The 26858-nt window shown below is 38.1% G+C and overlaps 1 protein-coding gene across 6 annotated transcripts in view; it reads right to left on the minus strand.

Moving 5' to 3' along the window:
• The window catches only part of LOC109711520 (molybdate-anion transporter), a 35727-nt gene continuing 12592 nt past the window's right edge, over window positions 3724-26858 (minus strand). For 2 of the 6 annotated variants that reach the window (XM_020234616.1, XM_020234618.1), the window contains exons 3-9: window positions 25180-25348; window positions 22529-22784; window positions 21236-21324; window positions 5669-5851; window positions 5510-5595; window positions 4695-4779; window positions 3724-4597 (exon numbers count right to left, since the gene is read on the minus strand). In XM_020234616.1, the coding sequence (XP_020090205.1) occupies window positions 4463-4597; window positions 4695-4779; window positions 5510-5595; window positions 5669-5851; window positions 21236-21324; window positions 22529-22784; window positions 25180-25348 (1003 nt within the window). In that variant the 3' untranslated portion in view covers window positions 3724-4462. The remainder of the gene's footprint in view (window positions 4598-4694; window positions 4780-5509; window positions 5596-5668; window positions 5852-21235; window positions 21325-22528; window positions 22785-25179; window positions 25349-26858) is intronic. The other 4 variants (XM_020234617.1, XR_002216629.1, XR_002216630.1 and 1 more) reach the window with 4 other exon arrangements.

The raw sequence follows: 26858 nt of genomic DNA on the forward strand, positions 1-26858 counted from the left end.
CCCACTTTAACCCTGAACTTAACTCTATCCCTGGAATAGCTACTTTTTCCTTAACCCCGAACCAAACAGAGGCTTAGGGATAGGTGGATTCCCTGTAAACGACTCGTGAACAAGAATTTAGTATAGCTAAGCACATATGCATGATTGTCGGAATAGGTAAGTTCCGAGAGAGTTGTTGGCCCTAGTTCGTAGGGTGTCCTCACATGGAGAGGATAGATCAAGCTCATGGTCTGTTATTGGGGTGGTATAGCCATCCGGGGTGGTATAGCCATCCATGTCGTCGAGTACTCCGGAGTGTCGGGCGATTGGGACAGAGTTGATGTTCGCAGACAGTCCCGGGTTCGAGAGCGAGTTGAGTCTCCGCATCCTACGGGATGGATATGTAAGGCGAGGGCGAACCTAAGGGATTCGCCAAGGATTGGGTAAATGAAAGAATAGCATTGTCATTGAACATCGCTTATTGGACATGATTGAACATAGTAGCATGATGGTAAACCTTTACTAAACGATGCATGCATTCATTACTTGTGATTATGGGTATAGTAGCATAGTTTTCCTATTATGTCATTTACTGTTTTGGATATCTATCTATTTATCGAGTTGTTACTTTTGCCCACTTGGACCTAGTGGGAAGATCGGCGGAGTCGGCGGCCAAANCAGTCATTATTGCTATTGTTATTGTTCTTACCCTTTCCTTTTGGGGCCTAGTGGTGCTTTGAGCTGAGGTCAGTAATTGCCCACTGGGAACTATAAATTATAGTTCTCACGCCCTCTTTATCTCGATTTTTTTTCAGAGCCTTCCACGCAGGGTGAGGCCAGGGATCGCGAGAAGGGAGTTGCTACGAGCTAGCTTCCTTGGAGGACGAGTTGCTAGGTGGTCTACCTCTCGATGTCTTATTTTATTTTTGCGAGAGGTTGAGGGTTTTACCAGTGTACTAGAGACCACCATTTTTGTACCAGAGACAGTTATTGTACTACTTATGGTTTCTTTTATTGTCTAACTTTATTTCTTCACTTTGGTGTAGATGATGGAATTTTTACTCGCTCTGATATCACTAGTTGTTACTATTCTATTTGTATTATTTCTTGTTTTTACTTCCGCTGTTACTATAGACGCCTTATATGTGTTGACATATGGCGGGTCTGGGCACGCTACCGGGAAGGCCCCTGCCGGTCCCGGGGCATGACATTTAATTTCTTCCGACCGCCAACGTACTGTGGATTGTTATCTTGCGTAAATAGTTCTCCATTCTAATGAACAATAATAGCCACATTACTACCCGTCATCCTAACTTTTACAAAAGATAATATTTGTAAACACACATAATCATAGCAATTTTTGACTAATTTAAAATATCAATTTGCAAATGACATGTGTTCACTACACCGAAAAAAATTTATCAATTTTCAGTATAAATTTATCAATTTTTAGTATACATGTATTTACTACACTCATCTTTCAAATTTCATCAAACAATGATGCAAATAGGGTTTAAAATGTGATCTAAAGTGTGTATGCTACCAAATATAGACAAATACAACAAATTATATTGAGAAAACATAATAATCTATAAACAATCAACTCTACTTTAAAAATCATTAGAGAAAGGCGCGGCGGCAGCCTTGGTGGTGGTAGCAGCAGCAGAGGCTTCGGCGCCGGCGACGGCTGCAGCGACGGCAGCGTTGGAGTCGTGGGGTTTGGGCAGAGTGAGGGAGAGGAGTGAGGGAGACAAAGAGGAGCTCGGGGAGAGGAGTCAGAGAGAAAGGGTTCGGGCAGGGTTATGTATTCTAATTAAAGGCGGTGAATAGTTCATTGCCCTTAAACGCGGTAAACCATTCACCGCATATAAAAACGGTAAACGGTTTACCGCATTTAAAGACGGTGAATATTTCACCATCTTTAAATAGTTTACCGTCTTTAAGAGAACGCAGTAAACTATTTACCGCATTTTTAAATTTTCACGCACTTTTCCAAGGGCTGCCAGAGTCCTACAAATGCGATGAATGATTCACTGCATATAAAAGATTTTACGCAACCCCGTTGACCTGGCCTAGTTGAGGCTTATTTTTGCAATAAAATTTATCGGACAATTTTTATAAAAAAATTTTAAGTAAGCTTATTTATAAAAAAAAATTCCTAATAATCATTACAATACTAGTTTAGGGCCTACGCTTCGCGGCGGATCAACATCGGCAACCTAAAATCTCAGTTTGATTTTCGATTTAAAATTTAAATTTAAATTTTGATTTTATAGTAGAATTTTAAACTATCATTCAGATTTAAAATTCTAAATTGATGAATTTCAAATAAACATCTTTCAGACATAGATTTTAAATATTATTTTTAACTTTTAAATATCAAATATCAAATTTAAAATTTTAGGTTTCAAATATTAGATTTTATATTTTAAATTTTAAAATTCAAAATTTGAATATAGAATGTACAAATTTAAATTTAGAACTGAAATTTAAAGTTAAAATATGTAAAATTGAAAATTTTAGTTTTAGTAATTAAGATAAAAAATAAATTTTAATTGTAAGTTTTAAATTAAATTTCAAATTGCAATATTTTAAATATTAAATTATAAATTGAATTTAAAAATTTTAAATCTTAAATTTTGAATATTTTAAAATTTAGTTTTAGTAATTAAGTAAAATATAAAATTTTTTTAAATTTTAAGTTGTTTAACTTTTAAATTTCAAATTTTAATATTTAAATATTAAATTATAAATTGAATTAAAAATTCAATATTAAATTTCAAATATTAAAATTTCAATTTCAAATTTTAAGATTTAAATTTTAACTTCAAAAATTTATATTTTAAATTTAAATTTAATTTTAAATAATAAAAAATTTAAAATTAAAATATTTAATTTTAAATTTAGATTTGAAATGTAAAGTTTTTTAAACTTAAATTCATTTTAAATTTACACTGTGAGAGAAAGAGGGAGAAGAGAAAGAGAGAGAGGCGCGCTCGAGGAAACGAGAGAGAGAGGAGGGGGCACTCGAGAGGGGAGAGAGAGAGGAGGAAGATGGAGAGAGAGCAGAGAGAGAGAGAGAGAGTCACGCGTGCCAGCCAGCCCGCGCCTCGGCGCTGCCCGCCACAGCGCGCCCGCGCCTCAGCACTGTCTGCCCCGCGCGCCCGCCTACCCGCGCCCCGCGCGCCCGCGCTCACCCCTGCCAGCGCCTCCACGCTCGCCGCCACCTATCCCAAAACTAAGGATTTATATATACTACAGATTTGCACGCTTTATAAATTAAATTTTATAATTTTACGATATTAATTTTATAATTTTACGATATTATTTATCTAGTGATCCCAGTGGTATCAAAATCACATCCTATATAACAACCCTTTTAAAAATTATCAATTTTCAGACTACTATATAAATGATTTTGAAAATAGCATAAAACATGTTCTGTAGAAAGTTCATCAAATGCCCAAGTTCACGTTAGCGCGCGCTAATCGCCCATATGAAATGAACTACTACATTTACTAATAGAAGCTTCTTAGCTAGCTCTGTGAAATATGCCTATTATCTATCATGTAACTTTACCACAACGCATCCTGTTTCACAGCGAAAATCCACAATAAAGTAAAAAATTAGTGAAATGGTCGGAATAAATTCGAACGCACGCAGTGTAGAACAAAGACCTTTCTGCCAAACATCCAAAAACGCTACATAAATAAAAAATAAGAACAAGGATTGAAGCAAATTTCGTACAGTTAAATAACTATTGAATTACTCACCATTGCCAAGAATGAAGGCAAAACCTTTTTATCTCTGCTTACTAAATCTTTCTGAAACTAAATGAGGTTCATACAGAACCAAAATTTACTGATTCGGCACAAACTATGATTAGACCAATATAGAGGAAGAAGGCATCCCAAATAACTACAGCAACCCATAAATTGAAGATATCAATTTTCAGGGGGGCAAAAAAAAAAAACATCCGCTCACAAAACAGCTGAGATAACCAACAAAAAATTAACCAAAAATACTTTTCATCCCTATATTATTTGCACGCTATACTGGTTCAACAGCCAGCAAATGAATGGCTATTCAATCTACCAAATAGGTCCCTGAAAATTTTGGTTACACCAACTCAAGCTTCCTGAGAAGCTTCTATGGCAAAGCAGCTCTTTCAAATGCACTGTCTCCGTGACATCAACAAAGTAGATTGCTATATCAATACATGCTACCATATTCCTATCATCATCTGCCATTTGCACCACATGGACACCAACATATGTAGCATTACCTATAAAAACTTCTCACCCAAAACTGCACTTCCTCGTTTTCCTTTTCCATGTTGAGTAAATCTCAAAATACATGTCACCTGAGGTTCTAAATATCTCTCAATGTCAAAATCTCATGCATGCAATTGATGTCGAGCGGAAGAAAAAGATAATCTGAAAGCTCAATTTCACAGCTTGGTGGCTCAAATCTTTTGTTATCCTTACAAGTTGCGCCAGTTTTGGCGAGGGTGCTTTCTCCACCGTCTCAGGATGTGGATACAAGCGCCTGCTGTTAATAACCCACAAGCAGCAAGTGCCATGATTGTAGAATTCTCAATGCTTCGATTATATGCACGCTACAGAGAATAGAATAATTTATTCAGTGAATCGTTAGTATTACACGAGAAGGCGGACACAAAATAAAAAATGTAGGTTTAGAGTGAAGGGGCGTACATTAATTAGAACAAGCAAGATGACAGCATTTGCGGGAGCTAGAGACAAAGTAATCATGCCTCCACGCAATTCATTCGGTAAGTACCTATAAGAACATGAGTATGAGAAATAGATCAAGCTAACAGAAACAGTAAATTTCACAACAACCCCTTGTGATGTAGCCGGTTTCTTTTAATATCCTGCTGTCGAGTCTACTATACTATCCTAAGATTGCCCTTCTAGTCGCATATTAGCCGTTGCTAATAAAATTAACCATGAGACAGTCACATAGCTCATAATCCCACTAAGGCCCCGTGGATGCATGAATATACTATTCCGAATATACCTTTGTTTTACTTAAAAAGTTGTAGTATTTGGTAGATGAGCAATGTGATCTAACGTCTAGAAGAGAATAACACATTTCACTTTCTAGTTTATTTTTTGGAAGAAGATGAATCATCTTGTAGGGGAAATATACTATCCTATCATATCATAAACAATAAGACCTTTCAGGAAGGAAAAAAATCAAGCTTTTTGTCTTCAATCGCACATGAAAAACATCATGCTGAATAAGCCAGCATCAAAACAGGGCCTAAGTAAAAAAAATGATCAATAAGCTTAAGCAGTTGAAACCTTATATTTCATATTTCTATTAAATTGCAGGGTTGTCTCATGTTCAACTTTTACAGCAGTTATAGGAGAGATGCAACAGTAGGGCAGTAAATTTCTAATCTGAATAACCAGAGATAAAGTGAACCTGCGCTCTATCACAAGAGGGCCATGTAAAATTCTTTATAAGAAAGACTAGTCAACGGTTACAATAAGTTGCAACTTACATGGACCTTAGTTTTGCAAGAGAAGGTAAGATAAAGCCTACACAAGCATGGAAGATGCAGAACAAAATCACCAACAAGCCAATTTCCTGTCATAGGTAATCTCTATGATGCCTGAAATTATGAGGCCCAATCCAAATTCCAAACAATTTCTTGCCTTACCTGATAATCATAAACGACAATCGACAAAGCCGCAGCAGCAATAACAAAAGATGCTGTCAAGCTATCCTCAGTGTGCAACGAAGATGCAATTCCTGAAAACAATGGGAAGGCTGTACTCCCAAGCATTCTTGAACCAATAAAACAAGGGTATATTCGTGATAGATGAACTTCCCTCCCATCTGCCTGTATTAACAAGTAATGTTACACGGCAAACTTTTTTAATCTTGGATGATAATAGACATTTTAGATATAATATGCATGAAATCCATTTAACAAATCATCTAACTTATATTTCACTAGTGATACAACTGCAGTGAATTAACATGTAAAACAGGTTGCCTAAATATTACAGATCTGCATACACAGTCATTTCAATAAATTACAAAAATGTACAGTGCCAGGTTTGATCTCCCAAAGAAGATATACATCACATATTACTCGATTAGCCATTTGTGCTGAATTCCAACCAAAAGGAAAAACGCTGTATCAAAAAGTTCTCTAGTTCTTTTAGAAACTAAAAACGTTAGCACCAGTAGTGCAATGGACAATGTGTCAAAGTATTTACATTTAAGACAATGGGTATACCTCTAATATGTTAAAACTATTCACATCAGATTTTTGTAGGAAAAAAACATATGATTAGTTCTCTCAGACTGCTGTAGAACCCAACATTTTTAAGGTAATTTTTCTAGAGGAGGAGGATAATCACGCAATTTGGACTATTTTCCAACGAAACAAAAATTGTCACTTTCGAGGTTTGTCAGTACTGTAAGTCATGTGAGGGACCTTAATGCAATTTCACACAATAAATCGGAGATAAAATGAAATGAGGGTTTTTATTCAAAATGCGCGATATTTCATGTGTCAAATGTGTGATTTTTTATGTAGAAGAATTTATGAGCAAAACACACCTGTGAGTGAGTTTTGAATAAGAAAATGTGAATCTAAGGTGGCTAAACTATAATTTATACAAAATGAGAAAAAAAGGGCAATACACAAAAAACTTATCATTTCATGTGAGAAATTTTAGAATTTTGACGGGCAGGGGGGCTCATATGAAAGTAAACTCAGAGAGGGACGCGCGGATACCAATTTCAACACATTCGCGGATTTCTGTGCAAAATGGCACAAAAATGAAGATCGAGAGTGCCAAATCTGTCCGGGGGTTTTCTTGGTGCGACATTTAATGTAAGTAAATTATAGGAAATACACCAGCTGAGGAGTTTTAAGCAAGAAACTCAAAAATAGAGGGACGAAACTGCAATTGTTACAAATTTTTGTAAATAAAGGTTTGAGTTTTCTTAACCATTTTCTCTCCCCCTCTCCCTCTCCCATACCTCTGCTCCCACCTCCCATCTCCGGGCTCTAGCTCGAGCCTACCTGGGCCACCATCGGCAACCTCGCAAGCGACCGAAAAGGCCGAGCCGAGCTCCCTCCTCGAGCTTCTCCCTCGACCTCTCACTATTTTTCTCCCTCTCTCTGTGTTGTTGAAGTTCCAAGCATGAGCTGCCGCCATCATCACCCCCAGACCACCGACGACCTTTCCGACACCGCCCCCACCGTTCCTAGCCCTTCTCAAGCCCAGATCTAGCCGAAGCTCGAGAACTGATACTCTCAGCCAAATTTGGTAGATCCGGTGTTGCCGCAGCTTCCGGTAACCGGCCATCGCCTTTCCAGCATCCCCTCCACCGAACTCGACCTCCTCCGGCCAGCGCTGGCCACCCCTAGTCGCATGGGAGCGAGATCCCTCTATGTTGCTCTCTGCTAGCTGAAGCTCTTCCTGGTCGAGCTCTCCTATTCCGGCCACTCCAGACGCTAGTGCAACTCCGATGAGTGAGCACAGTACTCTCTTGACCTCCCTGGTACCTATGCTCACCTTTGTGTCGGTCGTACTTGTTGCAAGGAATTGGTATGGATTGCGCGCTCCCAGGGACTTTCCGTTTCAAAGAAAAACTGCTCCAACTTCGTCATTTGCAATTGTCGACCCTTCGAATCGCGAGCACCATGTCCAAAGCCTCGCTACCAACCCTCCGCTGCTATTGGATAGCTTCCAAACCATGGAAGCATCAACAAATGGCTTAAACTCCAATTTATATTATAATAATATGATTAATTGGAATTATATTGTTTGCGCAATCATATGTCGCGAGCTATTTTGGACAGCAGTAGTTGGTTGTGTTTGAACCTTGGACTAATTGTCCTATGTTCGAAAACCGTTCGGGAGCTCAAATAAGTCTTTAGACACGTAAATCGCCAAAATTGACTATAATATGCAGTTTGGTTTGAATTTCAACAACTGGCCCAAAATGCTTAAGCCCAGTTATTATTACTGGCGTGAGGTCTCAGATAAACTGATCGGAATCAGTATCCCATCTGATGAGGGACTATTAGGGCGTTACAAACTCCCCATGTTTAGACCCTGACGTCCTCGTCGAGTCCAAACCAAATCATAGACAGACAAACCAGGACCAGAATTACCAGGCGATGTGAGATTCTAGAGGTGGCTCCTACGGGTTCTAAAGGTGGCTCCCAACAAATCCGTTGATGTAGCACTTTGTCCCGCATAGCACTTAGCTCTCACACTTCCGGCTGGTATTCGGCTCTGATACCAATTATAACGACCCGGCCCGCTAGCAATAATAAATCGTTAGGCCCAACCCACCGGCCCAAAATGCTTAAGCCCAGTTATTATTACTAGCGTGCGAGGTCTCATATAAACTGATCGGAATCAGTATCCTATCCAATGTGGGATTATTGGGACGTTACACTGACCTTCATTGTTTTTGTCTCTTTGCAGATAACAAGAGAGTCATGGTGGATTTTGATGCCGAAAACAGCAAACTTCAAGACCATCAGAGCAAAAAACCGTCATTTTGATGCAACCGTCATTTTGATACCCCATATTTTTTTACTTTTATTTATTTGATAGAGGAGGATTATTTTGCTCACCTTAAAAAGTCTAAGGGTTTATGTGCAATTATGCAACCCTAATTAATAAAAAAACTCCTAATCTCTTTTTTTTTCTCCCCAACCGGTTCTTTCTTCTTCACTCGTTCAACCTCATCGGCACACGCCTTTCGCACACACACGTGATCTCTCTCTTTCTCGCATGATTCGCAATCTTGTCCTTGTGACACCGCCGTCACCGCCGCGCTCCTTGCTCTTCGTTGGCATCTTTTGTTCATGGCCGGCATCGTTGGATCGTTAAAGACATCTCGCTCATAGTCGTTTCATTCATCGTCATCGAAAAAGTTTCATTGATTAATTTATTGCCCTACGTTTGACCAAATAATATTCAGATTATTTAGAGGTAAGGGACCTAATGTCTGTTAGTTTATTTTTTATTAAACGAATTATAAAAATATGTTACGGCAACAAAAATTTCTTTTTGTATAGTTTTTCAAAATAAAGGTTAAGCATGCTTATATAAATTACAAATCGTTGAAAGAAAAAATTTCTAAAAAGTTTTGATTTGACTGTTGTGCAATTTTTCTTATATAAATTACAAATCGTTGAAAGAAAAAATTTCTAAAAAGTTTTGATTTGACTGTTGTGCAGTTTTTAGAAAAATATGTGCTTTAGAAATTGTGCTTAATTGATAAAATTTCAGTATTTAATAATTTGTTACTTTTCTTTCCTTTTTAATTGTTGACTGGATAAATAATTTTGAAGTCATAGTGTCTTTTGGTAATATTACTACAATGATGTTGGCCATGTCGACATGAATTTTATGATAGAAGCTAGCTTCGATTTTGTGACGAACCTCCGAGTGCAATTTTGTGACACATGCACCTTTGGGTGCAATTTTGTGACGCACCTCTGAGTGCAATTTTGTGACGCACCTTTGAGTGCAACTTTGTGGCGCACCTCTGAGTGCAATTTTATCACGCGCCTCTGAGTGCAATCTTGTGACGCGCCTTCGGGTGCAATCTTGTGACGCGCCTTCAGGTGCAATCTTGTGACGCGCCTTCAAGTGCAATCTTGTGACGCACCTTCGGTTGCAATTTTGTGATGCGCCTTTGGGTGCAATTTTTTTATGCACCTATGGGTGCTATTTAGATTCATCTCCGAATGCTTTTGCTTTATGATCGTGCCTTCGGTGTCTCTGATGCCTTTAGGATCTTAGCCAACGGATCTCTAGTTACTGGAGACGTTCGTTTTGAATCTAATTTTCGAAATAAGAATACTTTTATCAAAATTCTATTTCTTTTAATATTTTGTAAAATATGTGTTTAAGACTCCAAATTCTAAAACATAATTTGTAAAAAATTGTGAAACTCAGTCATTACTATTATATTTCAGTATGAAAATTTATATCTCATTATTTACAAAAATTTTTGTTCCATATGCTTAATGGCTTAATCCAACTAATATGGTGTATGGTTGCTTACCCAGGGTTCGAGACTCTTTTGCCGGGCGGGAGCGAGACCGAATGAACGCTAATCATAATTTGTTGTTTAGGTTGCTTTATTTTGTTATTTTGTCCATGCAGTTAGGTAGATGTTAAGTTGGTTTTCGTGAATTATCATTTGATTTTACTTATTTTATTTTGTTCTTTCTCCATATTGTGGTATTTAGTGAATTTTTATGACTACCATTATGTCTAATTCTTTGTTAGGTTCTGTAGCCTTGAATATTTGTTATTCTAGCAAGTATGCAGCGTTTGTTACTTCTTGGGTTTGGGGTGTGACATAGGCTCCTGAATTTGTGGAAGTTTTTACGAAGGGTATTCATTCGCTACTTCAGAAAAACCCCCAGCGATATGTTTCTTTAGGCGAGTGACACCTCCGCCCATTCCGACCATATTACAATAATTGCACTTCCAATAAAATCTATTTTCATCAATCAATTGTTCATGTTGCCAACTACAATCTTCTATTCTTTTAGATAGCATTATGATCTATAATTATTAACATACAGATAAATAAAATAAAATCTATTCCAGAAAAATAAGGAAAAAAACAACATGATGAAAAAAAAGAATCATATCTATCAACTTTGAAAATTCTTTTGTTTTTATTTTTTGATAAATTTTAAAAAATTATAACAGATAAAATTATAAAAAAATTTATTTTTTCTAAAAACTTTTCAAAATCTGTATATTGATTCAATTAGGAAGCATATAATGACTAGAAAAACCAAAATAGGACCGCAATTACATTCATAATTTTTTCTTTTTTATTCTTTTAAAAAATATTTTACAAAATACAAAGTTAGAGAAATAGTTTTCTAAAAATTATAATTTTTTTAAATTATTTAAAAATTATTTATATTATTTTTTAAAATTATTGTAGGTTATAATTTTCAAAATATAAAAACATCTTTTTTTCTTTCTTTCTTTTGATTGTATTACTGTCTTTCTTTTATAAGATACAAAAATATAATTTTTAAAATTATTATTTTTAAATTTTTTTGAAACATTGTTAGATCATCAGAAAAATAGCAATAAATTAAATGACAACTAAATTAAAATAACTTAAATATCAATTGATTTAATTTAGCTTTTGATTTTATCAATATTTAATATCTTCTAATGCAAAAATATTGATTTTATCAATATTTTAAATAATAAGAAGGAAAGAAAGATAGAGCGCGGGAGTCGGGGGGAGAAAGAATAAGGAAGAAAGAAAGGAGGTAAGAAAGATGATCTACAATTATTGACATACAATATAAGGACTGAGATTTGACAGTGTAGCTAAAACTCTCTGTTGACGATGTTTTTGTGTGTAATTTAATTACATAAACACTCATCAAGTTTCAGGAGAAAACGAGTTAGGATGGAGAAATTACGCGACCTTTACTAATCACATAAAGTGAATAGTAACTCCGGTTTTCCGGAAAGGCCAATCAGTGGATATGGCTTCTGGTGCGTATTGAACTCCGTTCATAGTGATCCAATAGCTCGTTTTCGATGGTTCAACTATTCTGGACCCAATGGCACCGACGGATTTAGGTTTTGATGCACGATTTTTGAGAAAAAGGAGATTTATTGGATTTACACATATTTAGGTGTAGTTTTGGAAAATTGGAGTGGATGGGTTTCATCGCAAATCGCTGACCATATCGGGCAAAACAAAATCGGGAGTTCGATGCCCCGATCGTGCCGAACGCGCTGGCGCAATCCAATTTAAAATCCGCTGGACGGATCTCCGCAAATCGCATAATGTTCGCTCAGGGGTCGAAATTGGCAAACATGAAAAATTTGCAAAAAGTCCTATAATTTATGTACCATTTTGCGCAATTTCGAACGTCGAGGTGCATACCCGCGAATTGCACGCGCTGTGAGGGACAGGGCTGAAAATATTCAGCTTTGGAGGACTTTTCTGCAAAACTACACATATATATATGTAGGTGTTAGGGTTTCATGCCGATCAGCTCCTCCAGCTGCGCGCTAGCCGTCACCAGCACCCTCCTGCCCTAGCCGCGCATGCACCCCAACCGCCGGTGAGCGACTTCGGCCGCCGAAAAAGCCGGCATTGCCTCTCGTCCACCATCCTCCACCAAGTTGCCATCTTCCTAGCCGTCGACCTCAAGGAGTAAACCACACGCGTCAAGCCCCCTCCCTCGGTCGAGGTCCGACCTCCGGCGCCGTCCTCGCCGGCCCCCGCCGTCACCGCTTGAGCGACCCGCGGCCAGCTCAGGCCGAGCTCAGCTGAGCTCGTGGCCCGCAAGCCACCGCCGCCCTAGATCGGCCGCACCGCCCTCCTAGACCTCTGGCGAGACCTCTGGTGACCTCTCGCACGCCTCCCCCGCCGTCCCCGCGGGCCGTCGGCCGCCACCCTAGCTCCCCACGGCTGCCCAGGACAAGTTCGGGCCGAGCCAGGGTCATCTGTCCCTGCGCACCGCCGCCGCCCAAGGTCGGTTGCGTCGCCGTCGCCCCGGTGCGCCCCCGACAGCCGCCTGGCCGCCGTTGACCCATGAGCCCGAGCCGAGCCGCGCGGGCTCGTGCCTCTCCAACGCGCCACCAGCCGCCTCCCGCGGTCGGCCAACGCGTGCCTGGGCCCCCCTCCGACCGGTGCCCCCGCCTCCTGCCAGCGCGCCCGCCATCTGGCCGCCGCCGGCCATCCCATGCTCAACCTAGCTTCGGTGAGTCCAGTTTACGGTTTTTGCGCACTGTCTCGAGTTCGGGTCACTATTCCGGCAATCCGAGGGCACCCTGACGCTCCTGAAAGTAAGCACGACGATCCCTGATCTGTGCCGATCATCATGCTCACCTCCTTTGGGGTCAGCGAAGCCCCGGTTTGCGAGATAAGGGCTGTTGAGGCATTGTGCGCGTTGTTCGCAGATTTTTGTGTCACTCCCGCGCTCTCTATAGTGGACGGCCATGCTCTGAATCGTGAGCACGGCCTCCGGCACTTCGAGACCTGTCAGTGTGTCTCAGCCAGCCTCGGAAGCTCTCAGTTTGCGCTGTCGGGCCGTAAAACCCCAAAAATCACATAAAATGATGTGATTTTATGCGATCGCAGGGCTTATATGCAAATTTACGCTTCACGGCTACTGCGAGCAGTGTGTGCGGGCAGCGGGTGACCTCTGGACTGGTTGTCCAATGCCCCAGGCCTTTTCAGAAATCGAATGTTGATTTACAATGCGTCTTTCGGCAAAATCCGCCGACGGAACGCGATTTAGGTTCGTTATTCATCCGACGATGCCTCACGGTAAATTATGTTGTCGCTGAGCCTTGTTGGCTGGTCATCCTCATCGTTTCGAGGATTCCAAAACGGCGGGTAAGTGACGGTGGGTTCCGGTGTCGAAATTGACACTTCCGGGAACCCGGATCGGGACTATAATCCTACGATAATCGTTTCGATGTGAGGATATGTGTTTGCTGCCAGGTCACACAAATTATTGTGTTTGGTGGCAGCGGGTGACTCGTGGCACGAGTCGGTGAGTTTCAAGACAGTACGTAGGTCCCGGCGAAGTCCCGGTTCGATTTTCAGGACTTCCGCCAAGTTACGATAATCGGTGTAGGGGAAACCGATTCCCGTCGGTTTACAGGTAGGAAAGTTTGTGTTTTATATAAGTGGGTTGGATTCTAACCTGGTAGACCCTCTGTAGGTCCAGTTGACGTTCTTCCGCAGTCGGGAGACAGGTGCTACGTACGTACAAGTGGGTACTTCGATCCGAAGTCGGAACAGTGGTGCACGCTCGGTGACATCCTTTCCACCCATTTACTATTATTTTGCATTTTATACGTTGAGCCTTGCACCTTTATTACCTCTTTATTGATCTACTTGGTTTGTTTACATATCTAGCATCATGAGTAGAAATAGAGAGCAGGTTTATGATTGCATGTGAGATTTGTAACCTAGTCGGCCTGTAAGATACCGAACTCCTGAAAGTAAGAAGTTACGGTAGGATATAGGATGTCGGAATTTATTATAAAAATAAATATAAATAAAAATAGTGTGAGATACTATTTTTATTGGACTTATAGAAGTAAAATATAAGCCTGGAATGACCCGTGTTGAAATCGGAGCAAAAACAGAAGATTTAGAATTTTCTGTGTCAAACGGAACAGATAAATTAGCAGAAAATGCAGTGTCAGAAAATTATGAAAACTGGAGGATATGTCAGAATTATTTTTATGAGGCTAGATTTAAAGTTTCATACCATTCTGACGCCCGGAAAGTAGAAAATAAAATCCGACTGCTATCTGATAAAGATTACAGTTCGGTACAGCCAAGGTTTAAAGTGCCGTGGCACGGGGGCGTGCCGCTACGTCCTTGGCACGGTACGGCACGGGCACGCTTGTGTGCCGACACGTGGCACGCTTGCGTGCCGACAGATACGCACGACCTCCTACTGGCACGCTTTGGCACGAATTTATTTAAGTTTTTTTGGTTCCAGTAAGCTTTTATAATGTTATTTTGAAAGATTTAGGCAAGTTATTATTAATTTTTGCTATGTATAGCTTATTATACTCATCAATTAACATGCATGTAAGCATTTTGTATATAAAGTACAACTATACCTGATGTAGAATATAAATTAAAATTCTTTTATTTTTATTTTTTTTTATTTGAAAAGTACAACTATACTTGCTGTAACAATTGAAAATTCTTTTGTTTTTAATTTTTTTATAATTTAAAAAATTATAACAGATAAAATGATAGAAAATTTTATTTTTTCTAAAAACGTTTCAAAATCTATATATTGATTCGATTAGAAAGTATATAATAACTAGAACAACTAGAATAGTACCGCAATTACATCCATATTTTTTTTTATTCTTTTAAAAATATCTAATCAAAATTTGTTTAGGAGATCAATTTTTTTTCCCCTGATTCATCGAAACTTCGCGGTGCGACAAATTTTGACACAAATAATTTGCGAAGAAAAAATGGATGTCTGTGGTGGATCGGGATTTATCAACTAAAAATTTGCTTTTATATTGTTAAATAAGAAGTTAAATTATAATTTTTAATTTAACAAAAGAAAAAAAAAAGTCAAAAGAAAAAGCCAAAAGGCAAAAAAAAAAAAGGCATCAGCCAAAAGAAAAAAAAAAGTTGACAAAAAGACAACACAATGTCAAAAAATAAAAGAAAAGTGAACAAAAGGCAATATAGATGGCGGGCGAAGGTCTTGTATCCCAGAGACAAAAAAAAGAGACAAAACCAAAAAAAAAAAAGCCAAAAAAACTATAAAAAAAAGTATATAATAACTAGAACAACTAGAATAGTACCGCAATTACATCCATATTTTTTTTTATTCTTTTAAAAATATCTAATCAAAATTTGTTTAGGAGATCAATTTTTTTTCCCTGATTCATCGAAACTTCGCGGTGCGACAAATTTTGACACAAATAATTTGCGAAGAAAAAATGGATGTCTGTGGTGGATCGGGATTTATCAACTAAAAATTTGCTTTTATATTGTTAAATAAGAAGTTAAATTATAATTTTTAATTTAACAAAAGAAAAAAAAAAGTCAAAAGAAAAAGCCAAAAGGCAAAAAAAAAAAAGGCATCAGCCAAAAGAAAAAAAAAAGTTGACAAAAAGACAACACAATGTCAAAAAATAAAAGAAAAGTGAACAAAAGGCAATATAGATGGCCGGGCGAAGGCTTGTATCCCAGAGAACAAAAAAAAGAGACAAAACCAAAAAAAAAAAGCCAAAAAACTATAAAAAAAAAAAAGCCGGCACGCGGCACAGTGCCGCGGCACATGGCGCGTGCCGCTTTGTCTCGAGCGGCACGCGGCTTGTGCCGCGGCACCCAGGGGGGTCCGAGACCCCCTGTACCGTGCCCCTTCTTGGGGGCACGTACGGCACGCCCCGTGCGTACGGCACGGGCGGCACCTTCAAACCTTGGTACAGCTTTCGGTGACCAACATGGTTGAAACTGAACATTAAAATTTCTTTGGACTTATTAAGTAAAACCGAGCCTGCTTGTCAAATTTAGGCGCAAACGGACGTTCAGAAGGGCTCGGCGAAAAATGTCAGTTTTAAACTGCTGAAGTGAATACTGTTTTGGGGAAGTTTACTTGGAGGTGAAGTTTCCTCCTAATATTATATATATAAGGGTGTTATGTCATTTCCCTCATTCCTCTCTACTTGAGCCAACATAAGAGAAATCTCTCTCTCTCTCTCTCTCTTCCGTCTCCTCTCTCTAGGATTTGCTCCAAAGTGTGGAGTTTGGTAGAGGAAAAGCTTGCTTAGAGGTGAAGCTTTCTTTTTCTTCACCATTGGCTTGAAGAGAGCTTGGGTTTGAGAGGTAAGCTTTGATAGCAACAATGGTAGATTGTAAGTAATGATTTGTATGCTTAGAAATGGGGTTTAGTGAAACTCCTAGATGCTAAATAGATGGTTGATGCTCGAATTTAGAGATCAAATGATGAATCTTGCATGGTTGCATCTTAGGGCATCAAAAGAGGTTTTGCTTGTGAGGGTTTTGATCTAAATTGATCATGTATAAACCTAATTGCTAGGTTTTCTGACGCGTTGGCGAAGTCGGTTCGGCGATACGACGAGGCTACGTGAAGATATTAAAGAACGAAGCCGTTAAGGTACAGATTGCCGCAGCTCGCGGCGAAAGCTTCCAAAAATCACGAAATCGGAACCCTAACCTCGTGATAGCGATAAAAGGTGGGAGGTGTCATCCCGAAGCAACTGGGCTTCTCCCTATATCTAAGTATTTCTATGTTGAACATACTACATATATAGTATCATGCATGTTAGGGTATTTAGATGTTACTTTTACTATTCTTGCATGCTCCCTTATATTGCGGCATAGTAAGCTTGGCATGTGAACTTAGGGTGCATGAGAATGAGTTTGTGACATAAAACCCTATAGAGATAAGTTAAACAATAACTTGATCTTGCATGGATGACATATGACTAGTATAGTCGGGACAATTGCATTATAGCAAGTGACATGTGAACCAAGTAAACAACTTGACGAGTGGCATTATAACTTAAGTGTTAAAAGAACACTTGTGCATGTTGGTCATATGACCGGGTACCTTCGTTGGAAACGGATTTGATCATACTCACACAGTCTGTTCGGCGCTTGTGGCGGTCGCCCTGCACAAGTAGTGCGAGCTTCGGAGTTTTGGCACGTGAAACGATTGGGATAGCCTATTTGGGGTCCCAAGGGATAGCCTATGTGGGGTCCCGCAGACAATCCCTCGGGTGGTTCGAGTCCCCCTTCATAGACGGATTTGAGTTGTGAGTCGAGGGCGCGCCTATGGGCCAGCCAGATGATTGGGTAATAAACTCAAGAGGATTATGCAAGTTGAGCATATTGGGCATATCGAGCATGTTAAGCATGTTGAGCATAGTAGAGTTGCAGGTATACTTGATAGAGTTATGATAGCATGTTAGAGATTACATGGCTATGTGGTTTACTCTTGTTTTAAAGGCATAGTAGAATCTTGCAATTCTTTCTATATGAATCATTTATAGCTTAAGATATCTATCTATCTACCTATCTGCTTATGCCTGCTTAGACCTAATGGGGAGATCGGCGGAGTCGGCGGCCGAACCCACTGGGAACTATATTTATATAGTTCTCACCCCACTTTGTTGCAAGGCCTAGCGAGAGAGCACCGGCAGAGGATCGTGGTAAGGGCATCGCGCCCTAGGTATAGTTAGCAGCTTCCACTTGCATTAGTGTACCCTCGTGTACCCCGTGACATATGATGTACTTTGGGAGGTTGCTTGTGTATTTGGGAGATTATCATGAATGTTCATTTTGGAAATGTAAATGTAATCAAGGATCTAAATGTTGAATGCCTTGTGGATGTAATAGATAAATGTATCTCTCCTTATTTCACTTGTATAGTATACTTGTGCCTTGCTCTTATTTGTTAGCACTTGTTGTGCTCTTGTGATTGTGTACTTATGAATTGATTCCTGGGTAAATTCTTGTACATGATCGTTTGCTTAGCCTTGGGCGGACAGGGGAGGTGCTGTCCGTCCGGCGTCTGTTCGATGCGCCCGAACCGAACCGAATTGGTAGCGGTCTCGGGGCGTGACACGGCCGGTTCTTGTATCTCGTACTAGACCTATTCGGTCGGCTTATTGCATCAAGCATTATGACCTACTTGGTCGATTGGACTACTTGGTGACCTATACGGTCGATACACCCTGAGGGGCAGGATTGTCAGTTAATTGCCGACGGTTGGCTATTGAGCATACCAGCATCGATCGCCACTGCTCGTATGCATTTCACGAACACCAGCGATCTGATCCACCGCATCGGGGTGTTCTTCTCCGAAAAAGTGGTTGGGAATGCCTGCCCATGAGCCCAAGAGTTTATGCTAGAGTCATATGCCTTTCAGACCCAAGAGCTTATGCTGGGGTCATATGCCTTTCAGACCCAAGAGCTTATGCTGGGGTCATTTATAGGTTTGAGCAGTTATGGCACAAGCCTGAGGTCTGCGAACCAACATGGCAAGTTTCTGATTGGGTTACTTTCGGATTTGTCGTTCGGTTGATACATACATACAGTAGCGGTAGTAATTCATATATATATCTCGTTTCCTTGTTTATCATTGCTACTGTATTATTACCATTATCTGTACTTTTGTTTATCCTCTTTGACTGGTGAGTACCCCTCGCCCTTGTTGGCTTGCGGTACCCACTGGGAGGGAAGTCATGCGTACATGTTCTCACCCCCACCCCCTTTAAGGTGACGTCGCAGGTCCGAGGGGAGACGGTTCGTGAGGCGCGCAGTTTAGCGATTGATAGAGCTATCGACCCATCAGTTTGGTTTAATTCTTATCCTGACTTTCTCAAAATAATCGACTTAGTATTTATGGTTCAGATGGTTTTCGTTTATCTGGATAAATGGAATTTCGTGAATGTAATAAGTATTTATGAATTTCTTATGAAATGAAAATAATTTTCTACCCCTCGTGGTAGCGTGTTTTAAAAGAAAAAGGTTTCCGTGTGGGAAACGATTTTAAAAAAGTTTTTCGTGGTTTTTCATGACTCTTATTGTTTCAAAATGAGTTTCCGATAAGGAAACATTTTAAACTGATAGTTATGGATTTATGAATGAATATCTGTGAAGGAATGAATGGTGAATGTATGTGGATGCTCATATGTATGTGGTTGTATCTTGTACTTGTGCGACGCCGTGCAAATACAGGGGAGACTCTGTCCGTGTGAACAGTGAATTCCCTATATTTGCGGCGGATCTGACATACTCTAGGGTCCAGGTTTTCAAAAAAATAAAGTACGATGAAAAAAATTTGGGCACTTCCGTATTGATTCTTAAATCAAAAAGGGGACCCAGGGCGTGACATACAAATAAAATAAAATCTATTCCAGAAAAATAAGAAAGAGAACGACATGATGAAAAAAAAGAATCATATCTATTAACTTTGGAAATTCTGTTGTTTTTATTTTTTTTACAATTAAAAAAATTATAACAGATAAAATGATAGAAAATTTTATTTTTTCTAAAACTTTTCAAGATCTATATATTGATTCGATTAGGAAGCATATAATGACTAAAACAACCAGAATAGGACCGCAATTACATCCATATTTTTTTCTCATTTATTCTTTTCAAAAATATTTGATCAAAATTTGTTTAGGAGATCGATTTTTGTTCCCTTGATTCACCGAGAGCTTCGTGATGCGACAAATTTTGACAATATTTTGTGAAGAAAAAATAGATGTCTGTGGTGGAAGCGGAGGGCTCGGGCCGATAGACCCGAGCTCATAGCCCACCACCGACATCCGAGGGGGTTGTAGGGGGGCGAAGCCCCCCGCGATATGGACCGGATATGTCAATTAAAAATTTGCTCCTATATTAATGAATAAGAAGTTATATTATAAATTTTTTCGACTTACCTAACAAATAAATCTGCAATTTGCGATATTTTGCCTCCTTTTTAAGCGACGAAAAAAAAGAAGAGGGATGAGAAGTAGCAGGCACGGGACAAAGGGAGGGGGAAGAACAAAATATAAAGGAAAAAGAAAGGAAGGTGAGGCGTACCTACGCGAGGGGAGAAGCGATTGAGGGAAGGCAGGAAGTCAAGAAAAAAAAAAGTGACAAGACAAGCAAAAGAAAAAAGCGTACGGGAAAAATCAACAAACAAGAAAACAAAAGAAGGCATCAGCCAAAAAGCAAAAAAAAAAGTTTAAAAAAAGACAGCAAAGTGAAAAAAAAGGACAATATAGGTGGCCCGGGGAGGGAGGGGCTTGGTGGCCCGGGGAGGGAGGGGCTTGGTGCCCCAGAGAACAAAAGAAAAAGAGAAAAGGCCAAAAAGCCAAAAAGGAAAAAAAAAAGGAGTGGCACGAACCAGCGTGCCGCTTTGTCTCTCGCGGCATGCACCAACGTGCCACGAGACTTGGGGGGGGGTGCGATACCCTCCCTATATCATGCCCACTTCTTGGGGGCACGATATGGCACGCCCCATGCCGTACAACACAGGGCGGCACGTAATTCCTTGCCACCAAGCTCCTAGCATAATTAATTTTGTCCTATTTAATTCAAGTCCGCCTCTTGGGCCTATCAAAAGTCTTAAGCCCAACCGTGAGGAGAATATAAATATTAAAAAACACGGTTCTCCAGCCAATGGGCAAGAGGCAAGGATCAGAGCTTCTTTGAAAGAAGTGCTAAAAGTAAAATACTTTCATTTATATGCTTTTTGCATACATAGAATCAAAACATATTACTTGCCTATAATCATCTAAAAAAGTGAATATTAACTTTTAGGCAGTTACAGTTTTGACTATCAATGTCAATGTTTAATACCAGCTTTAGAGTGTTTTTTCTGCAGTATGCACCCACATTCATGACTTACATTCTTGAGAGGAACAAATGAAATACACCCTTTATCAAGAGTGCTTGTGCAAACTCTCCTTGCTATGAAAGTGGAGAGAAGAGTATAAATCGGATATTCAGACTGTGGTAGGAATACATACAACTGAAGACACAGGATTCATGAGGTACATAAAAAAATGCACAATGAGATATGATGGACAGCTCTAAGTAGTTTCTAAGAATAGCACTTAGACAAAACAAAATCTGCATAATACAGTCAAAATTCTTTATGGAACTCAAAATGATAAGGAAATTTACTAATTTTTATGGAAGAGGAACTTATAAGACATACCACTATAGTTGGTGCCCAGAGAAACCAAAATACCACGACGGAGAAATGAATGCTTGCTTGAGCCCATACCAAGATCCATATTTTCTTGTCTGAAACAAAATAAAAATAATGACCAATAAATAAATAAAGCCCATATGTCGAAGCATGCTACAAGATTAGCGCAAGACTACAGAAGTATACATACAATACATACCTAGTACAGGATTGAACATAAAACATAAGAGATCAAATCCCATACAGAAAGAGCAACCAAAGTAAGCAAGATGCTTCTTTCGTTGTTAAAAGAACACTTAAGTTCAAACTAATAAGAATTGTGACACAGCCAAGACAGTTGACCAACAGCATGGTAAATGGAATAAAGATATCTAGTGAGGACTACAACGAAGGGAAGTTATAAAAGAAATATTGTAAGCTATATGTGGTGCATTTGCTTTTTTGCCTTGAAATGAATGAACTTATAGAGGGCCTAGAAACCATTGTAACTTCTGCAGAAATGCTAAATATGCAGCACATTACTTCCATGCAGAAGGGATACAAAAATAACAACACCAAACTTTGTATATTAATCACTAACAAATTGATGGAAATCTTTCAATTGACTAGACCCAATCACATTCTGGATTGAATTGAATTTCTAGGTTCTTAGAGGGAAATTAAATTATGTGTTTTTGAGTACTTATACAGCTATTAGTGAGCTCAAATTTTCCAATGAAATATAGAAGGCTTAATATCCGATGTATGGTAAAGAAGGGTGTCCTGAAAGGAAAAGCACAAAAACATGTAAATAGAACGGGATATGTGTTTTAAGATTCCAATGACTTAAATAAGTAGAGATTACTTCTCATAATTTAAAAACTAATATATGAGACCTAAGGCAACCAAAAGACGCAAAGAAGTCAATGTAAAACACAGAGAAGCTATCACCAATTAAATATACTGAGAAAAGAACTTTCACGCTATATCCAAACAACAAATATCTTAATTATTTATAATCAAGAATAAAAATTCAATATTAGTCCATCAGATTTGGTTTAAGCTTTAGAGAGTATGTGAACTTCAATAGCTCAATCTCAATTTAACTTCCATTCCAATACGCAACGTATTGGTGTATTGTGTTTGTCCATCAAAGTTTCAAAACGTTCATTCAAGCCTTTTAAAATATCCATAGTTTAACTATGTTGAATACAGGACGGAAAATGAACATCAAATAAAGATGACCATTGAGATCAAGTTTTAAAGTGTAACATTTTCATAGAAAATACAATAAGCATTCTAAGTTCTTTGCACTATTACCTCTAAGAACATGAGCAGAAAATGACTTTCTATAACTTCCAATAATTGATACATCCTGGTTTCCTTTCCATGCTTTCCTAATATAAAGAATTGTTATAATTGCAAATAAAGCAGCGAAAGCACCGAGCCGAGAAAATTTTTTGTGAAGATCCTTAACCAATATGTTTGCAACTCCTTGGCTTCCAACTAGGGATGCAGACTCATAAAATGTCATTAGCCAAAAGGTGTCATTCAGAAGATCTTGCTTGTGACCATGCTGCCAAAGTAGAAGAAAGACATTAATCAACTTTCATCAAAGACACATAAATGCGAGTCAAAATCATGATCTCTCTCTCTCTCATATGTGCGTCAAAATGATGATTTCTCATCAAGGTTTTAAGTGCCCGTCGGCACGGGCCGTATCCACCGTGCCGTACCGTGCCAACAAGATACCGGCACGATATAGACCCCGTGCCGATGGCACAGCCAAAACCTTCTATTCTTTAAATTAGTAAGTAATTTCTTCAATAAAGTTCAAAAGATGTGATAAAAAGACATAATAAATAGTTAGAATATTTTGTTGCTAAAGAAAATAAATATTTCATGCTATTATGTGTTGGCACACAAGAATTTTTTTGACCGGCACGCATCGGCACGGCTCGGCACGCATCGTGCCGTACCGTGTCGGCAAGTTTCCGGCACGACCCCGTACCACGGCACTTAAATCCTTGTAAATTCTCATATATATATATATGAAGATCAATAACTTCGATCTTGAATTTAAAAATATATATATATATATGTATTTATATATATATATATGATGTCAAAAATTTATGAAATTCGATCTTTAAAATGTTTAAATACTGTAAATTATATTTAACAATATTAATTGTCAATTCAGAAGCTCCATCATTGAAAACAACTTATGAGTACAAATGCGATCGTACTCATAATGGTATAGTAGCAAGTCTCTCTCTCTCTCATAAATATATATATAAAAATAAACATATATATGTTGTACTTAATTAGACTTAATTACTTTCAATTGTCTATATCAACTACTCAAGTCAAAGCATAAGCTAGTGATGCTTTCGGCTACTGGACTCTAGCCATCTAGGGTGCAGTACTCCACCCCTTCGCCTGCCTCGCCATGGTTATTGATTATTACCAGCTCTATCTATAGAACAAGAAACGAATTAGCTTAGCTTTCGAAAGAACCGGTGAAGGATAAATTTGTCCGTCAACGAGTCAACGAGTTGCCTTTTTTGAGTGACTGCAAAGACCCAATTCACCTGGGCTGGGATGACTTTTGACCTAAGGGGGGCTTCACCAATCGTGAGTTTTTGTCTACAAGCGCTGCACTAAACAGAAAAGGTTGACCGCAACCCTCAAGCTATGACCATGATTGGTCCTCGATCGGATTTTATAAGCATATAGCTCATGATCTAGCCTAGTGGAACCTATCCTTATTCCCCTGGTGCCTAACTAGCCTTGAACTACAGTTGTTTCATCAACTATAGCAATATTCGATGTAGTCGCATTACCCCTTTTTCAAAGGTTGGGCAAATGCTTTTTCTAAGCAAATGCAAATATCACGAGACATTCTTAGTCTTGTCATTTGACTCTGAACGCAAGGTTACATCTAAGGTTGATAGGATTTGGCATACCAAGCACGAACGGAGCATTCATACTTCATTTACTTTCCTCGTTAAGGACATATATATGTATGTATGTATGTATATATATTAGTACGCACAAAATAGTACCTCCTTAAAAAATACCTTAACAAAAAACCAACTCACCCAATAAATTTGATGACTTCATATGGGTATTTTTGTAGGAAACTGCATTTTGGAGGGGCATAAGAAAAACAGAGATTTTATAGGGCTACATATATATATATATATATATATATATAGAGAGAGAGAGAGAGAGAGAGAGAGAGAGAGAGAGTAGAACTATTATACTCTTATCAATACTGAGGCCTTCGTACTCATAAATCGTTTTTGATGATATTAGCTTCCGAATCAACGTTCCGTACCGTTAAACATGATGTAAAGCATTTAAAACTTAGTAGAAAACGAATTTCAAAATTTTTCAAAATTACAATAGAGTCCATCAAGCGGGCATAAAATGAACGGTCAAAATCAAACGAAAAAATAGAGAATCGGATGCTTCAATTTAAGATGGGAGTTATTGATCTTTATCTAAATAGTGAATAAAATTTTCTATCAAAAATTCAGTTGATTCTGATTCTTTTGCACCGTTATACTAGCAAGCATCTGATACCGGCCGTTAAAAATTATCAATTTTGATATCTTTTAACCGTATGGTAAATGATATCGAAAAATTGTGAAACTTGGTTTCTAGAAGTTTTCAAATGCTCTAAATTATGTTTAACGGTATGGATCGTCAATTCGAAAGCTCTATCATCAAAAACGACATATGAGTACAAAGGTGATCATACTCATAAGAATATAGTAGCTAAACTCTATATATATGTGTGTGTGTGTGTGTGTGTGTGTGTGTGTGTGTGTGTGTGTGTGTGTGCGTACACACACATATATATAAGCTAATGATTGCAAGATCTACGTAGTAACTAATGATTTTGAAGGGTTATATATATGAAAACTTCCCGCATATATGTAAAGCATAAGACAAAAGCAAACCTTCTCATGCTCCGTTACCATCCATGTCTCAAAACAGAAGTGGAAAACAGAAGAAGCTAGCGCCAGGCATATGCTTTCAACCCACATGCTTCGAAGCCATCTTACAGTCTTCAAAAGACCCACAAGAAGATGAAGTACGCAATACAGCATACAAGCATTCCGTGGTCCTCTAACAATACAATTATATTAATCATTCTAACAAATCACAACAAACCAATAGAGAAGGTGAACTTAGTAATAAAAGTAGCAATGCAAAATGCATGATCATCTTTCAAAAGCAAAAGATACAAAAAAAGTAAACACATGCCGCAGTGGTTGATGTTTGATAACATCTAATATTTAGTTTTTCGTTGAAACCCCATTGATTTAATCAGTCACAGTGATACTAATGGACTGCATTAATAACAATCAACTTTAAAATAACCACGTGGACAGATCCATAATATGTTGGATAATCAAGCATGGAGAAATAGAAATTATGTTGGACTACTCTGTGCTATCATATATGTTTACTAGACTAACTATATAATTAAAGTATAATTAATCGATCAAATAATATGTACAGGAGTACATACATATACAATTCGTCTTCAAAAATGCAAGTCCCTGAGAAAATAAATAATAAAGAGATGTTTCTTGATGTCATAATTTGCTAAGTTATAAAGTGACCGCTTTCTTATTATCTTATACAATCCTACTCAAATTTATGTTACATGCAATCATTAGACAACTTAAGGCAAGAGAGAAGAAAAATAATGAAAGTCAATAATATCAGAAAAAAAGAAAGAAAAAGGTACAATTACAAAAGCCAGTTGTTAAATTAATTCCTTTTGCACATCAAAGGGATAAACCGATAAAGGAAGGATATTTGGTGTCACAGGAAAATGCTGCTCTCATCCGCAAGGACATAAATGTGCTGCTAGCATGCTAGTTTTGTGCCATTGAATCTTAGCATGTTTTCTAAGGCTATGTTTGGTTCGGGTAAAAGTAAGAATTGCTTATTCCAGGGATAGGCACAAGTTCAGGTATAAGCAGGAACTAGACTAATTTTGCGTTTGGATGAAAATTGGGATGTTTTAGGAATAAGGTAAATAGTGTTTGGATAGGTAGATTGAAACAAGAGGAATAAGAGTTATAATGTTAAATTAAAATTATTTTATCTAATTAATTAACATCAAAATATTACTTAAAATTAATTTAATAAATTAAAAAAATTATTAGCTACGAATATTGTATAAGATATTAAAAATATATTAATTAATTAATTAAATATAAAAAATAATTTAACTTTTTGATTAGTTACTAAATTATTTTAGTTAGATAACTAGTAAAAAATAAATAAATTAGATTAATAAAAATATTAATGGTTGCTCAATATAAATATTAGTTTATAGATAAACATATTAAATTATTAATAATTAATTAGGTAATTAATTATAAGTAATAAACTAATTAATTACTTTATTATTTAAGCAATGGATAATGGTTTAGATATATTAATTAAATTAATGAATGATTTAATACCATAATTACAATTAAATTTAGGCTTTAATTAACCTTGTTCCCACTTGGGAACAAACTTGTTCTAGAAAAATGGTGGAACAACAGTTCCAGCCTTTAGGGCTCGTGTTTGACTCGTGTTCAGCTCGATATTCGGCTCGCTCGAGCTCGGCTCGAAT

Source organism: Ananas comosus, linkage group 6, assembly GCF_001540865.1.
Source record: "Ananas comosus cultivar F153 linkage group 6, ASM154086v1, whole genome shotgun sequence".
NCBI lineage: Eukaryota > Viridiplantae > Streptophyta > Magnoliopsida > Poales > Bromeliaceae > Ananas > Ananas comosus.